Source organism: Schistosoma mansoni, chromosome 2, assembly GCF_000237925.1.
Source record: "Schistosoma mansoni strain Puerto Rico chromosome 2, complete genome".
Taxonomy (NCBI): domain Eukaryota; kingdom Metazoa; phylum Platyhelminthes; class Trematoda; order Strigeidida; family Schistosomatidae; genus Schistosoma; species Schistosoma mansoni.
In genome coordinates, this window is record NC_031496.1 from 23,907,148 (window position 1) to 23,921,970 (window position 14,823).

Genomic DNA, 14,823 nt, shown 5'->3' on the forward strand with positions numbered 1-14,823 from the left:
CACCACGATCCCCGTGGCTGGTCGAAGATCATTACCACGATAATACGTAACTTCTGCAGACTCCAAACACCTCATATTCGAACGGAGAATTCTTCCTTTTAATAGCTTAGATGGAGTCTCTTTCGTCACAGAATGTTTAGCATTTCTATATTGAAGTAGAAATGTATCTACTCCCCTCTCCAGTTCATTGAATGTCGAAGCAGCAATAGAATCAATAGCAATTTTCAATGTTCTTACGAAATTTTCTGCCTGACCATTGGAACAAGGGTGCCTGGGAGCCGTAAACAGATGTCTGCACCCTATACCATTTAACCAATTAGTGACTGCATCTGCAGCAAAATGAGAGCCATTATCAGTCACCAACACCATGGGAACTCCTTCTCGACTAAACACCTTCCTTAATGCTTGAATTGTGAAGTCAGAATTCGGTGAAGTTGTGAAAAAAACTTCAGGCCACTTAGAAAAAGAATCAATAATTACAAGTGCATAGTATTTGCCAAGAAATGGACCACAGTAGTCTGCATGAATTCTCTGCCAGGCCTCAGACGATACTGGCCATGGAGTCCACTTCGAAGGCAGACTTTTTAGCTTATGACATTTCTCACAATTGTTTGCTGTACGACATATATCTGCATTTATCTCTGGCCACCAACATGTGAGTCTTGCTAAGGACTTCATTTTCTCAACACCAAGATGTCCACTATGAAGATCATCAAGGACAGGTTTGCGTAATGAAGGAGGAATAACAACACGATCATTTAAACACAAAATACCGTCAGGAGTAGTAGATAACTCGTCCCGCTTTGAATAATAGACAGGAAATCTACGTTTCATATTAGCATTCCAACCCTTCCGTATAGCACTGAGTATACATCCAAAGTATCTACGAGTTTCTCTAATGAGATCTGGACGTCTCACCGGTAAAGGTTGCACTAACAAGCAGTCTGAAGTATTAACAGGTCTATCTTGTAATGGTTGTCGAGAAATGTAATCAACGTGTTGAATTTGTTTTGCACTCCTGTGCTGAATCGTATAGTCATAAGCACTCAAAGCAATACTCCATCGTTGAACCATAGCAGCTGAGGAACGTGCTAAGGATTTGTCAGGATGATAAATGAACTTTAAAGCTTCATGATCAGTAACAATGGTAAACTTCTTTCCAAATAAATATTTATGAAGTCTTTTAACAGCCCAAAACACAGCTAACGCTTCTCGCTGCGTTTGTGAATAACCTTGTTCACAAACAGAAAGTTTGCGTGAAACACATATAACTGGCCTACCTTCCTGTTCCAAAACTGCACCAATACCTACAGGTGACGCATCAGTAATAAGAACAGAATGTACACTGGGTGAGTAAGTTCGAAGGACAGCATCACTTTGAAGAAACTTTAGCAGACTTCGTAGGCATGACTCTTGTTCTTCACCCCATTTGAATGAATTGGATGTCAAAATATTAAATAAACAATTGGCACGACAAGAAAAATTAGGAATAAAACGAGAATAGTACTGAAGAGCACCCACTAGTGAACGTAATTCTGTGATGTTTTTTGGAGACGGTGCATTTGTCAGTGGGGCTAGTCGTTTCATATCTGGTCTAAAACCATTACCATCAACTAGGTATCCAAGGCATTCAAAACTAGATACACCAAATGAACATTTATTTGGATTCACTGTAATATTCTTCTCAATTAAACGACGCAATAAAGCAATAAGTCTCTGGTCATGGACTACTTTATTAGCACCATGAACAATGAGATCATCTTGATAGACTTCAACACCTTCAATATCGCTGACTATCTTATTCATGACCTCTTGAAATATGGCTGGAGAACAACTAAGACCAAATGGAAGGAAGTTGTATTTGAACAAACCAAAAGGAGTGTTAATTGTTGTCAAGATAGATGAAGATTGATCTAAAGGGATTTGAAGATAAGCATCTTTCAAGTCAACTTTCGAGAACACTTTAGAACCATGAAGCCGATTTAGAATATCTTCAGCCTCCATCGTCGTGCATGTTTGCTTCAACAAACGGGAGTTCAGTGTCAATCTGTAATCACCGCATATTCTAGGGGTCTTGCCATCCGACTTCAATGGCGTAACAATAGGAGTACCCCATGCTGAGGACTGAACTGGTTCAATTATACCTTTCGCACACAAATCATTTAGTGACTTATGTACTGCTTCTCGAAGACCATAAGGAATTATTCGTCTTTTAAGAAAGACCGGATCACCCTGTACTTGAAGTTTAATGGGCTGAATTTTCATACCTCCACTACACTTAGCACACACAGCTATCAAATCCTTGAGTAAAGCATCAGAATTCTCTGTAGAAACTAGTAGAGACAATTCCACTTTAAGCCTTTTCAGATTTTTTAAACCCAGTATGGACAGTCCTGTTTCACTAACTAAAAATTCACAAGGTACGTATGAAGAATTATCATCTCTTATTAGCAATTTACAACATCCTCGTATAGGTAGTCTGTGTCCAGTAATCCCCAGTATTGAGACCTCAGTGGGTTTTACCACAACATTAGGATCTAAAGATTTCAAGTTCTTGAATGAAATAATGGACTCTATACTACCTGTGTCCACAATAAAGTCATGAAATGAACCAAGGGATGTATATAATCGCTTTTGAATATGAACATTCCCTTTTGAAGTAGTGGACAAAGATAAATGATCATCAAGAACAGCCGAATTATTGGGATCTAAGTTACCAGACTTAGTAATACTTGAAGCAAAGTGAACAGTAGTTTTGCACACTGACTGAATGTGTCCTATCTTGCCACATTTAAAACATTTAGCATTACGAAATGCACATGAATTACGAAAATGAAATTTGCCACAAGATAAGCATTTACCAAACTTATTCTCACCTTTGTTGTTTGCTTTGCAGTTCCTTGTTAAACCACCTTTCATATTTCCACGGGAATAGCAATCACGATTAAACGAACGCAAATTTGATCGACCCTGAGATTGTAATTCATCATGACGACTAAGCAAAGTATTAGAAATTTTCATCGATTGAATATCAAGTTCATTCACTGCTTCGTAGTTAATACATGCAGTTCTAGCATCTTGAAAAGAACAGTTCGGCATTCTTAACAGCTCCTTTTCCAGACCTGGTATGTTAATTCCAGCAATTAACCGATCTCTCAACTGTACATGAAGCTGATCACCAAAATTGCATTTGGCAGCTTGTCTTTGCAATTCAAGGATGAAGTCTTTAACCTTCTGGTTATCCTGACGAATCATCTTATGAAATTTTGCTCTCTCACGACACTCAAAACTGGTGCACTTCACATGGTTTAATAGTAATTCCTTGAGAGTTGTATATGGGAGTGAAATCGGCTTATCTGGATATGCCAAGGTTTTTAATAAACTGTAGGCTTCTTGACCGATGAATGTAAGAAAATGTGCCACAATTTTGTCACCCTTCATATCTTTCTTGGTCATGCTCCATATCTCAAACCTTTCAAGGTAATCCTCACAAGCTTCAGAAGTTGAATGAATGTCCAACTGTTGTATCGCAGGCTCCATCGCGACGCCAATATAATAATTAGAAGTATTTGAATTGTAGTATGAACTAGTAATCCCCGGAATAACGCAATGTAATCAAGAAGTATTAGATGAGCCCGAACGAATGTATTGTATTTGGAATTCAAAATTACAACAGTCATCAATACGAAGAAGTCATTGATTTATTTAAACACCACACAATATCATTGTCATAATTCCGAATACGAACTTCAAGACAGTTCTACTGTGTAGAGCTGAATCTTGATGAAATATTACAACGATCATCAAAAAGTACAAGTATTTATAAACCGTTGTCTACGCAAGATACTCAATATCCGTTGACCTGATATAGCATCAGCAATAGCCTAATGTGGGAGAAGACAAACCAGGTTCCAACTGAAGAGTAAATTAGGTAAGGACGCTGAAAGTGGATAGGACATACATTACGGAAGTCATCAAACTACATCACGAGGCAAGCACTAACGTGGAATCGTGAATGGAAACGGAAAAAAAGAAGACCAAAGAACACACTGCACCGAGAGTTGCGAGCAGATATGAAAAGAATGAATAGCAACTGGAAACAACTGTAAAGGAAATTTCAGAAAGAGTTGGTTGGCGAATCCTGGTGGTCAGCCAACGTTCCTCCATGAGGGGTAATAGGGCTACGTGAGTTGGCAATGCTACCTGGCTGTTCGAACCGCAGTAGTTAGATGAGTTAGGGTTAGAATATATGACTAGTAGTAATGACAATAATAATAATATTAATAATATAATTCTGGGTTGCTTTAAACACTAGACTACCGTGCTGCATATAAATTCGATACATCTCGCTGAACAATTTGAAACAAGCGTTTAAATATTACCATTTGAAAATGTCACGTTATTGTTTCTGACACCAATCGGTATATTGTCGAAAGTAGTGCTAATCTATGAATTATTGCTCTGAATGATAGGGTATTATGTCATACTACTGATTCTACTAAATGTAAATATCTTTGACGTAATTCTTTTCACTGATTCTTTACACAATAGAAAGTTACACTAAAAGTAGTGACAAGTTTTAGAGTGTTACTGAAATTTTAAAAAATACTGAGTTACTCATGGTTATTTGATTGTGATACATTAGTGAACTGAATGATGTTAGATAGTTGAAACGTTACGATACGATTAACCGATTTGAATTAACCTTGTAAGATCCCTAGGTGTTCCAACTGACCATGCATTGAGGCATATGTTGTCGATGCACACTGCTTAAAAGTTTGAAAACTAGGACAGAGGGACCGTACAGTAAGTGCTTCATAACTTTCAATGATTTTCAAGTTAGTGTCATTTCTTAATAAAAATATGACCTACAAAATTGGTCAGTCAGTCAGTCAGCTACAACGTAGGACCAGGCACATATATGCATCGTTCCAAGTTGCCATACCTCGTTAGCACAACAAGATGAGCACCGGATTCATAGAAGTTGTTAATTTAGTGATGGTAATATATAAAACAAAGGTTGTATATAAGGATATAGTATAGGAAGGAAGACAGATATGAAGCAATTTTAATCTCAAGGTTTAAGGGGAGATAAAGAGTGTATACACCTATGTCAATGTGATCGATTCTGAGACATGTCACCTAAAGTCTCCAACCATTGGTTACGATAGTCACGCAGACCCCAACCAAGTAGTCTGAATCTACCAACATGGCTTAGAATAGAAGTTGGTATTTTATTATGTCTCATTGTGGCTCTGAAGAATGCTGAAGTTGTTGCTGAATATTACATTAACGTTTCTCGTTAATTTGGCACGTTTTAAACAAAACGTTTTGAAATGGATTTCATTGCTAACATTCTCAATTTATACTCAGTTAATAATGGATGAGGGGAGTTGTCTTTCTTTTATAACAATAAGAATAATCTAGTTCTTTCGCAGGTTCATGTATTTGTCTTTAAGTCATATTGTTTTATGTGTAAGGCCTACCTTAACTCGAATATGTGAAGTGAATTCTTTGTAAATTTTCGGCCTACCGTATAAACGTCGTTTATATCAAACCACTGTGTTAGTTACTTTTTCAAAATTAAAGTTATAAACATCAAGAAGTCTCTTTTGAAGTTCATCTTTAATAATCGCTTCTTGGAAATATTGGAAAGGAAATCGATGAAATTCGTCGATTTCCATAACATTTTCTCTTGACTATTTTTTTCTTATTGATATAAATAAATAGATCTATTTGTCGGACAATTAATGAGTACTCTTGAATGTGGTGAATGTTCATTCAAATCAACTACATTTGATCCATTTTGGGATTTAAGTTTGCCGATACCAAAAGTGAGTTGTACATTCTTTTGCACCAAAATTTAGAAGAAAATTAAACATATTTTTGGAATTTTATTCCTATTTCTAAAATACAAAAAAAACGCGTTTGTAGTTTTGAAAGAGTGCAATTTCAGGACGCCCATAGAGAATCGAACCCTATAACGTATAGGTCTCACGTGGCATCCATTCATAGATTGAGGCGAAATCCATTAAAGCATGAAAACATTTTACTGTGTTTAGTGTCATAATTTTCTAATGTCCAATAGACGCAACCTTATGCAATAAGAGGAAAAGGTTCTAGCTTAGGTACTTACTGGTTGGTGCTTTTCTAACAAGGTTGTTTTCTGAGGGATATGGTGAGCAACTCCATTCCAACCCTCTTCCTTTACCCGGACTTGGGACCAGCAATAAACCTAGAAGAGCTACAGGCGGGGTTTGTAGCTAAGGTAGATGTATTGAATAGTATTCAATTCTCTAAACTGCTTGTTCAACTTACTCTTGTTGTTATAGTCAACATCATCACTATCGTCGCCGATTATAAATAGAATTAAATATTTTTCAAAGTGCTAATAGTCGTTTGCGATCATTGAACGGAGTCATGTTAGTAGGTGCAGATAACCTTGTTGCGGTCAGGACATAAACAATGATCGGCGTCGAGTGATATGGCACAAAATCTGTTGCACTAGTTCTGGTTCATTCATTATTTGTTCCTCCTAGAATTTAAATTTTAAAATAGTTTTACACATTTTATTCTGTGAGTTTATTCTTCATTCTCGAATCATATTATGATTTCGCTGATATCACTGATAGTAATTTGGCATTTATCTTGATAACTTCATTCGAGTGTTTTGATATGCTATGGCAACTTGAATTGATGGACATATATATGTGAGGTTGTATTTTTGTCTTTAACTGATTAGAAATGTTCGAATAATGTGTCTTGTAGCACTCGTAACACGTTATTTGATCTTGGATTTTACCTATATAATCATGTCAGTTAGGAGTCTAAATGGGACAAAGATGCTTGTTGTTATTCATATGGAATTTTAGTACTTTGATGAAAGGTTTGGAAATGTGGAGATTTGTGTCATATTATGCAAATTTTTCCAACTGTCTTAGATTCAAGTGATAGAAGGTAGCTTCATTATTAACAACATATAAATGTTAACGTCAATAACATTTAGATTCTCATACTTTAGATTTTGATTAATACTGTGCAGGCATGTTCGAGATGCAATTCTCTCCCTCAAAATGCAAAATGTTACTTCAGGATTGGGTTATATCGGCACCTGAACTAATGATAGGGAGTGAAGTAGTTTAGCGTGTTGACCGCTTCACTTGGGAGTCTCATCAGCCCTTGTGGTCTGGTGTGTGACGAAATCTCAGCATGGATACAGAAGGCTCGTCTAGCTTTCGCCAACTTGCGTCATTTATGGCGTAGGCGAGATGTCCGTCTAGCAACCAAAGGACGGATTTACTGTGCAGCAGTTCGTTTTGTCTTACTTTATGGCAGCGAAACATGGCCGATAAGAGTAGAGGATATTCGTAGGCTACTAGTATTCAATCATAGTTGTCTTCGAAGCATTGCTCTTATATCCTGGGACCACGGGGTAAGTAATGCAGTTGTTAGGAAATAGGTACTAGGTAATGATGGCAAATCGATTGATGAAGTAGTGAAACTTCATCAGTTAAGATGGCTGGGACACGTGTTACGTATGCCCAACCACCGACTGCCCCGACGTGCAATGTTTCATGGTGTAGGAGTAGGTTGGAAGGAAGCTAGGGGCGGCCAGACCAAAACATGGCACAAATCCATGAAGTCACTGACAATTGGACTGAGCCATGTTGATAGGTGTAGACTACCTGGTTGGGATTCGCGAGATGATAGCAATCGATGGTTAGATAGCTTGAATGACATGGCTCAAAATCGTTTGCAATGGCGAAGGTGCATCCACTCTTTGTGTTCTCCCAAATTCTAATCTTCTGAATTTCTCATGTCCCTATCCTTTTTCTCTTTTCAAATTTATTTCACTGTATTATACTCTTTCAATAACATCTTCAAACCCTATTCTTTCACATTAATGCTTATACTCTTACTACTTCTACCACTATGGGATTTGAATCAACAACTTCATCTCTGTGCTAATGTGGTATGGCAACTCGAACTGATGTACGTACGTACGAAGTTCTACGTTGTGACTGACTGGCTGATTAATACTGTGATAAAGTTTGGATAATTCTTTTGAATGAATTGTTCTGCTGTTCAACTGATTATCATAAATCACTTAATCATCTCTCCATTATTATTTAATGCTGTTTGATGTGTATATAAAGAAACATATTTTTGTTAAATAATAATTTTTCTTAGTCATATACTAAGTATACAGTATTCTGATATTCCTGTGGCTCAAGTGATTGGATTCCAAATCGTACTTATTTATGATATTACTTACCTACTTACTTAACCTACGCCTGTTACCCCTCGTTGAGGAGCATAGACCACCCACCAGCACTCTCCATCCAACCCTGTCCTGGGCAATCTTTTTCATGTCTGCTTCCCATTCCCAACGTAGTGTGTTCTTCGGCCTTCCTCTTTCCCACTTCCCTTCACAATTCCAAGTTGGGGTTTACCTTTTGATGCAGTTTGGTGATTTCCGTAATGAATGTTCTACCCACTTCCAACGTCTTTCCTTAATTTCCTCTTCAGTTGGAAGTTGATTTATCTTCTCCCACAGTAGACTGTTGCTGATGGTATCAGGTCAACGAATATTGAGTATCTTACGTAGACAATTTACGATGTTGAGTGCAATCTATTCTCTTCTTTTATCATTTCAGTTTATATGTCATTATTATTAAGTCAATAAGCACATATCAATATGACTCAGACTACTGATTACTAGTTACTAGAAATGTTACTCATTTTTGATCCGACTATACTTAGTTCTATTATAATTTAACTCTGTTACAAAAAAGAAGGAATTTGTTAGATAGGATTGATCAACAAGCATATCATGTGCTGCATATATAATACGTGCTAATTGCCTACTTGACGGTAACGTGCTGTTTACACGATTATGTATACCATAAATATCAAAATAAACCATATGAATATATAGAATTCAAAAGATTTTTATGAATGCCCAATCAAAAGTGCAATACCTTTTAATTCTATATGTCATACGTTTTTTTCTAAATTCCAATTTAAGTTTTGATACCAATTGAACAAATTGATTTGTTAAACAGTTCTATGTTTGCAAAATTCTCTTTGTAAAAAGCAGAATTGATCAGTTCATAAACAGAGTTAGATAGTAGATTATAGTGGAATCTAGTACGCGCTGTTCGTCTTATATGGGATTTGTTAGCGGGATGTTCTTGCATCCCAGAGTTGATGCTCACTCCGGAACTCGAACCTAGATTGTATCAATAATATCAGTACAGTAATGTTGTTTTTCATATTCGACAAATAGCTCAGTTCTCACTTTCTTGAATATTGATAATTGAGTGATCATGTTACACTCTTTATAGAGATAGGAAGTGAGGTTATGGAGGTTGTTCATTTTAAAGTAAGTTTTCATCATTAACTGACTGTTGAGAAATAACACAGGACATTGACTTACTGTTATATTTCACTCATCGACTCTTCAGTGTTGCGAACCAGTGACCCCACGCATACATACACGCATGGATTCAATACCTTCAGGCTTCATTTAGATCACTCCACGTTCTAGGTGCAGAATCCACATTTTCAACTTCAGTCACTTTCTTATGTTTCTGGACAATATCAGACCACGATTTTCTTTAATAAATCAACAATAAAGTACATTGCATCACTGATTTATTCCGTTTCATTGAGTGAATTACAACGTGATTGATGACGACTTAATCAGCACTAAGGTGTTAATAATACAACATGGATTTCTCCTATGTAATCCATCAGTGATATTTCAATGATCCGATCAATTTATTCGTATTGTTTTCAAGTTGAACGACCGATAGGCAGCATAAATTTCATCATTTATTTTTGAAGAGGAAAAGCATCACAAAATGAAATCAAAAGAAAGGATCTATTCTGTTGTGATTCAGATTTGAATTGTCAGTAATTGACAGGCCTAATGTTAGCATGATTATCAGTCACATCCGTAATGACCATGGTAGAACCTCACATATATATGTCCATTAATTCAAGTTGCCACTGCATATCAACACAGTCGAATGAAGTTCTCAGGATAAATGCCAAATTACTATCAGTGATATCAGCGAAATCACTAAGCATAAACAATATGATTCGAGAATGAAGAATAAACTCACAGAATAAAATGTGTAAAACTATTTTAAAATTTAAATGCTATGAGGAACAAATAATGAATGAACCAGAACTAGTGCAACAGATTTTGAGTCAAGTCATTCAACTTCAATAATTGTTAGAATCTCAACCACGTAGTCTGCACTTATCTACACGGCGCATCCCAACAGTCAAGGATTTCATGAATTGATCTCATCATTTCCTGGTCTGGTTATCCTTACCATCCCTTGAACTAACTCTTACATCAGAAAACATCATGGATGGAGAGTTTTGTGGTGACCATTAAAGTTTTGATAAATTCAAGGATTAGAGCTATCGTTTAAGAGACCATTAAGAATCAAGAAGTATGGAACATCAATTTCTATTTATTGTGGCATTCTTGAATAGTGTTTGTTATGTCCTATGGCCTGTAAATTATCCTGTGAAAAATCGCGAATCAAACACCGACTTATACAACCTTGGCCCTGTGCCAAACCAATGACACGTTAACCAGTACGAGCAGCCTAGAGTCTGCTTCGAGTCCTTTTTGGTTCTTCTTGCCCTGCCCTGCCCACTGAGTCAAGAATACAATCTCAACTTCCACTGTATGAACCATGTAATTCAGTCATACGCAGTTTATATGCAAGCGAACCAGACCTCATCATACCATAAAATAGAAAATAACAATTATACAAGACCGAACTAAAAGTGGTTGTGAGTGTGGGAGAGTGTAACTAATAGATTGCGAGTAACGTGAGAATAGTAAGTCGTATAATATTACTCAGTAGGTCAAATGAAAGCTTATGATAAAAGGAATATGGATATACATATAATATAGTTACTTAACAGTTATACAATAAAGAATATATAATGGTCCATAAACAATTCCCAGCAGTTACCATTCATTTATTTCTTGATCGGACATAACAGTGTTCATTCACGATATCTACATTAGTTGACCCATTATATTCAAATCTTACACTAAGCATGTTAATAAAAAAGCATAAGTACATAAGTAATCTGATTCAGTAAGCAAAAATGAATTCTTAAATTGATTAACAGTTTGTATACTAATTTCTCAAGTTTGATTTATGATTATTATACAAAACTATGTATATACTCATGTATTTATATTACTCAAGTGTATTTCTAAATATACATTGACAAATTGAATACCGGTAGGTCCTGGGTTCGAATCTCGCGAGGCGGGATTGTGGAGTCGCACTGCTGAGGAGTCCCACAATAGGACGAAACGGCCGTCCAGTGCTTCCAGGTTTTCCATGCTGGTCTAGCTTCATTTGACTCATGGTTTCAACTATATGAATACAAGTCCTTTGTAATTTTATACTGTCAATAGTTTCCTTTTTGTTTCCTCTTTCCATTATCAGAGTTTATCTGTATCTTAGTCACATTAGATTATATCTGTATATGTTTGATGATGTAACTTATTAAATATCATGTCATTCATAAAATATTAACAAATTACACATAAATAAAACCATCGTTATTAGAATGGGGGTTTGTGGTTATTGTAGTAATTTTTATTAGTTGGATTCATGAGTCGATTTAAGCTAGACCATCACGGAGCTGAAACATGGAGAACTACTACAACCATCGTCAAGAAGGTACAAGTATTTGTAAACAGTTGTTTACGCAAAATACTCAACATTCACTGGCCGGATACTATCAGCAATGGCGTTTTATAGGAGAGGACAAACCAGCTTCCAGATGAAGAGGAAATTAGGAAAAGACGTTGGAAGTGGATAGGACATACATTACGGAAATCACCAAACTGCATCACGAGGCAATCCCTAACTTGGAGTGGAGAAGGGAAGCGGAAAAGAGGAAGGCCAAAGAACACATTACGCCGGGAGATTGAAGTGGATATGAAAAGGATGAATGTTAACTGGAAAGAACTGGAGAGGGTTGCCCAGGACAGAGTTGGATGGAGAATGCTGTTAAGCGGCCTATGCTCCTCGACGAGGGGTAACAGGCGTAAGTAAGTAAGTAACCATTGAAAACCATGGAAGTGGGATCATGGATGCGCACCTCTAAGGAGTCCCATACGGCCGTCCAGTGCTTTCAGGTGTTCAATGATGATCTATCTTAAATCGACTCATGAATTCAACTATTAAAAAACCATCATTAACAATTTTCACTTTCTTCAATTCTGTTTTAACTCTCTCTCTCTCTTCTCTCAAACGGTAGTTGTTAAGTTTAATTTAATTCTTTTCTATCTTACTGTTATTGATTTAATTTTGTTTTGTTTTTTTCATTCTCGAGTAAATTATCTTCATTTACATTCAGCTTTACACTTTACTGTTTATTGATTTCTAAGGATAACTTATTTGCACTTATGATGAATATTCCGATTAAGATGAAAACAAGAGAATGAATTTTCATTTTGTTGGATTCTTTTCTACATTAGTCAGTCAGCTACAACGTAGGACCAGGCACATTTATGCATCGTTCCAAGTTGCCATACCTCGTTAGTACAACAAGATGAAAAAAAATTCATAAAAGTAATTAATTTAGTGGTGTTAGTATATAAAAGATAGGTTGTATATAAGGATATGGTATGGGAAGGTAGAACGTTATGAAGCAATTTTAATCTGAAGGTTCAAGGGAAGATAAAGAGTGTATACACCTTTGCCATTGTGATCGATTCTGAGCCATGTCACACAGAGTCTCCAACCATTCATTACGATAGTCACGTGGACCCCAACCAAGTAGTCTGCATCTGCCAAGATGGCTCAGACTAGAAGTTAGTGACTTCAAGCACTTATGCCACGTTTTGGTTTGGCCGCCCCTAACCATCATCTACATTTAGTGATAATATAATTGAAAAATATCTACTGTTTTCTCATGTTAACTAGATACTCTACTGGATTTTTTTGGTACTTTTACCAATATTTCGAAACGTTGACTTAAACAATTTGTCATAAACTGTAAAAAGAAAACAGGGAATGATAGTTCTCTTCTTCGATGATAAGCAAGGCTTTATCTGGGAGTCTATCTGTAATAAATGTATTATAAGTAGTGATGACAATCCCAGTACACATAAATTCTCTAAAGCTGTACGGTTCTAGATATAAAATTCTTCATTCCTTTAATAGATAGTTCATTGTCCAGTTAGTTAGTAATCCAAAAGTGAATTGTAGGTTAGGCATTAGGTATGGTAAACGTATTACCTACTTACTTACTCCTGTTACTCCCAATTGAGCATGGGCCGCCCACCAGCATTCTCCAACCCACTCTGTCCTGGGCCTTCCTTTCTAGTTCTATCCAGTTTTTGTTCATTCTTCTCATGTTTGTCTCCATTTCTCGGCGTAATGTGTTCTTTGGTCTTCTTCTTCTCCTTTGGCCTCCTCCTGTAGCTCCTCTGGGGGCTACTGCCAGTCCCAAGCCCGGGTAAAGGAAAAGGGTTGGGAACGGAAACCAGAAAAATTCAAACCATTTAAACCCTGCCCTGGGAGTTGAAGGAATAATTATGACGTCTCATGATGAAAGCCGATTTTCTTCGGAAGTCATGAGGCAACAATTTTATAGGTACATGAAATGTCCGGACAATGTGGGAGACCGGAAGAGTCTTCCAAATTGCTGCAGTTATGGTAAACATTGTTTGACAAATGTGTTATGCATACTAAACCATTCCCTACCTCACAGAAAGAAAACTTGAGTTTATTAAACACCGGCATGTTATCAGTCTATAAAATCATGTAGGAATGTGTAGATCACCGATACAGATCCATTCTTTCTCATCCCATAAATTAAAAGTTCAGTATAGTTGCAAAGATTGTGTCCTTCTATTGCTATTAATTTTCAAACGTATTTCTCATGTCTAAGGATTCAGTGACCAATGTTTTTTACTAATTACGTTTCTCATTAGTATAGGGAGTTTATGGATACTGTTGGATGTTATTGAGATTCCGAACCATCCCGAGTTAAAGATCTGTTGAAAATCATGGAAAAGTGAAGCACTACTCTCTCCTAGTACAAACTGCTCATCAGTGCACATCCGCAACTCAAGAGGAGACCGAATCCAAGACTTTTGGTGTCATGCCGGGCTCTTGACCTCTAAGCCACCGAACCAACATATAACGATATAGTCACTTCGAGAAGGAAATTCCAGAAGTTTAGTGATAAGTTGTGACTAGCGGAGTCCAAAGTTGTCGAATGTGAAGCAAGTTGCCAACCAAAGAAAATGGAAGATTATTGGTCAACATTGCTAACTCTCTGAAGTTAGACATTTGCACGATTGGATGCCGGATCAATGATTGGCAGGTTAGGCGTTCATGCACGACATCGAAAGCCTTAGGTTCGATTGCCAGACGCGTGGTCGTGGATCTGTAAAGCCGCAGTTCATTACTAATATAGTGTGCTACTGATGTCGACAGATATAAGTAGTAAGTATCATCAGACGAAAGTGAAGTGTCTGGCTACAGGAGGTTAAGAAGATTAAAGAGAAGAGAATGAGAACAGTGTGTGATTGATGTGGAAACGAGGGAACAGACAAGTCTGAGACAAATGAAGTATTTACTGAATGGTTCTCAGACCATAGCGAAATCATTGTACCTTTATTTAATTTAGAAATTAAAGTCGATTAGGTTACCCATATTTTCACTTTATTTTCAAACAAAAAACAATTCACTTAGTATTGTTTGTTGATAGAGTGAAAAGAGGGGTGATGGGTTAGACTTTCGTTTTTAATTTCAAAAT

General features: G+C 36.7%; 1 protein-coding gene across 1 annotated transcript in view; it reads left to right on the forward strand.

Annotated features, from left to right (window-relative positions):
- The window catches only part of Smp_212390 (ubiquitin-specific peptidase 2 (C19 family)), a gene marked incomplete at both ends in the record, with an annotated part of 56,546 nt that overhangs the window by 26,312 nt on the left and 15,411 nt on the right, over positions 1 to 14,823 (forward strand). The window contains one exon of the mRNA XM_018796152.1: positions 5,732 to 5,834. Within this exon, the coding sequence (XP_018650394.1) occupies positions 5,732 to 5,834 (103 nt within the window). The remainder of the gene's footprint in view (positions 1 to 5,731; positions 5,835 to 14,823) is intronic.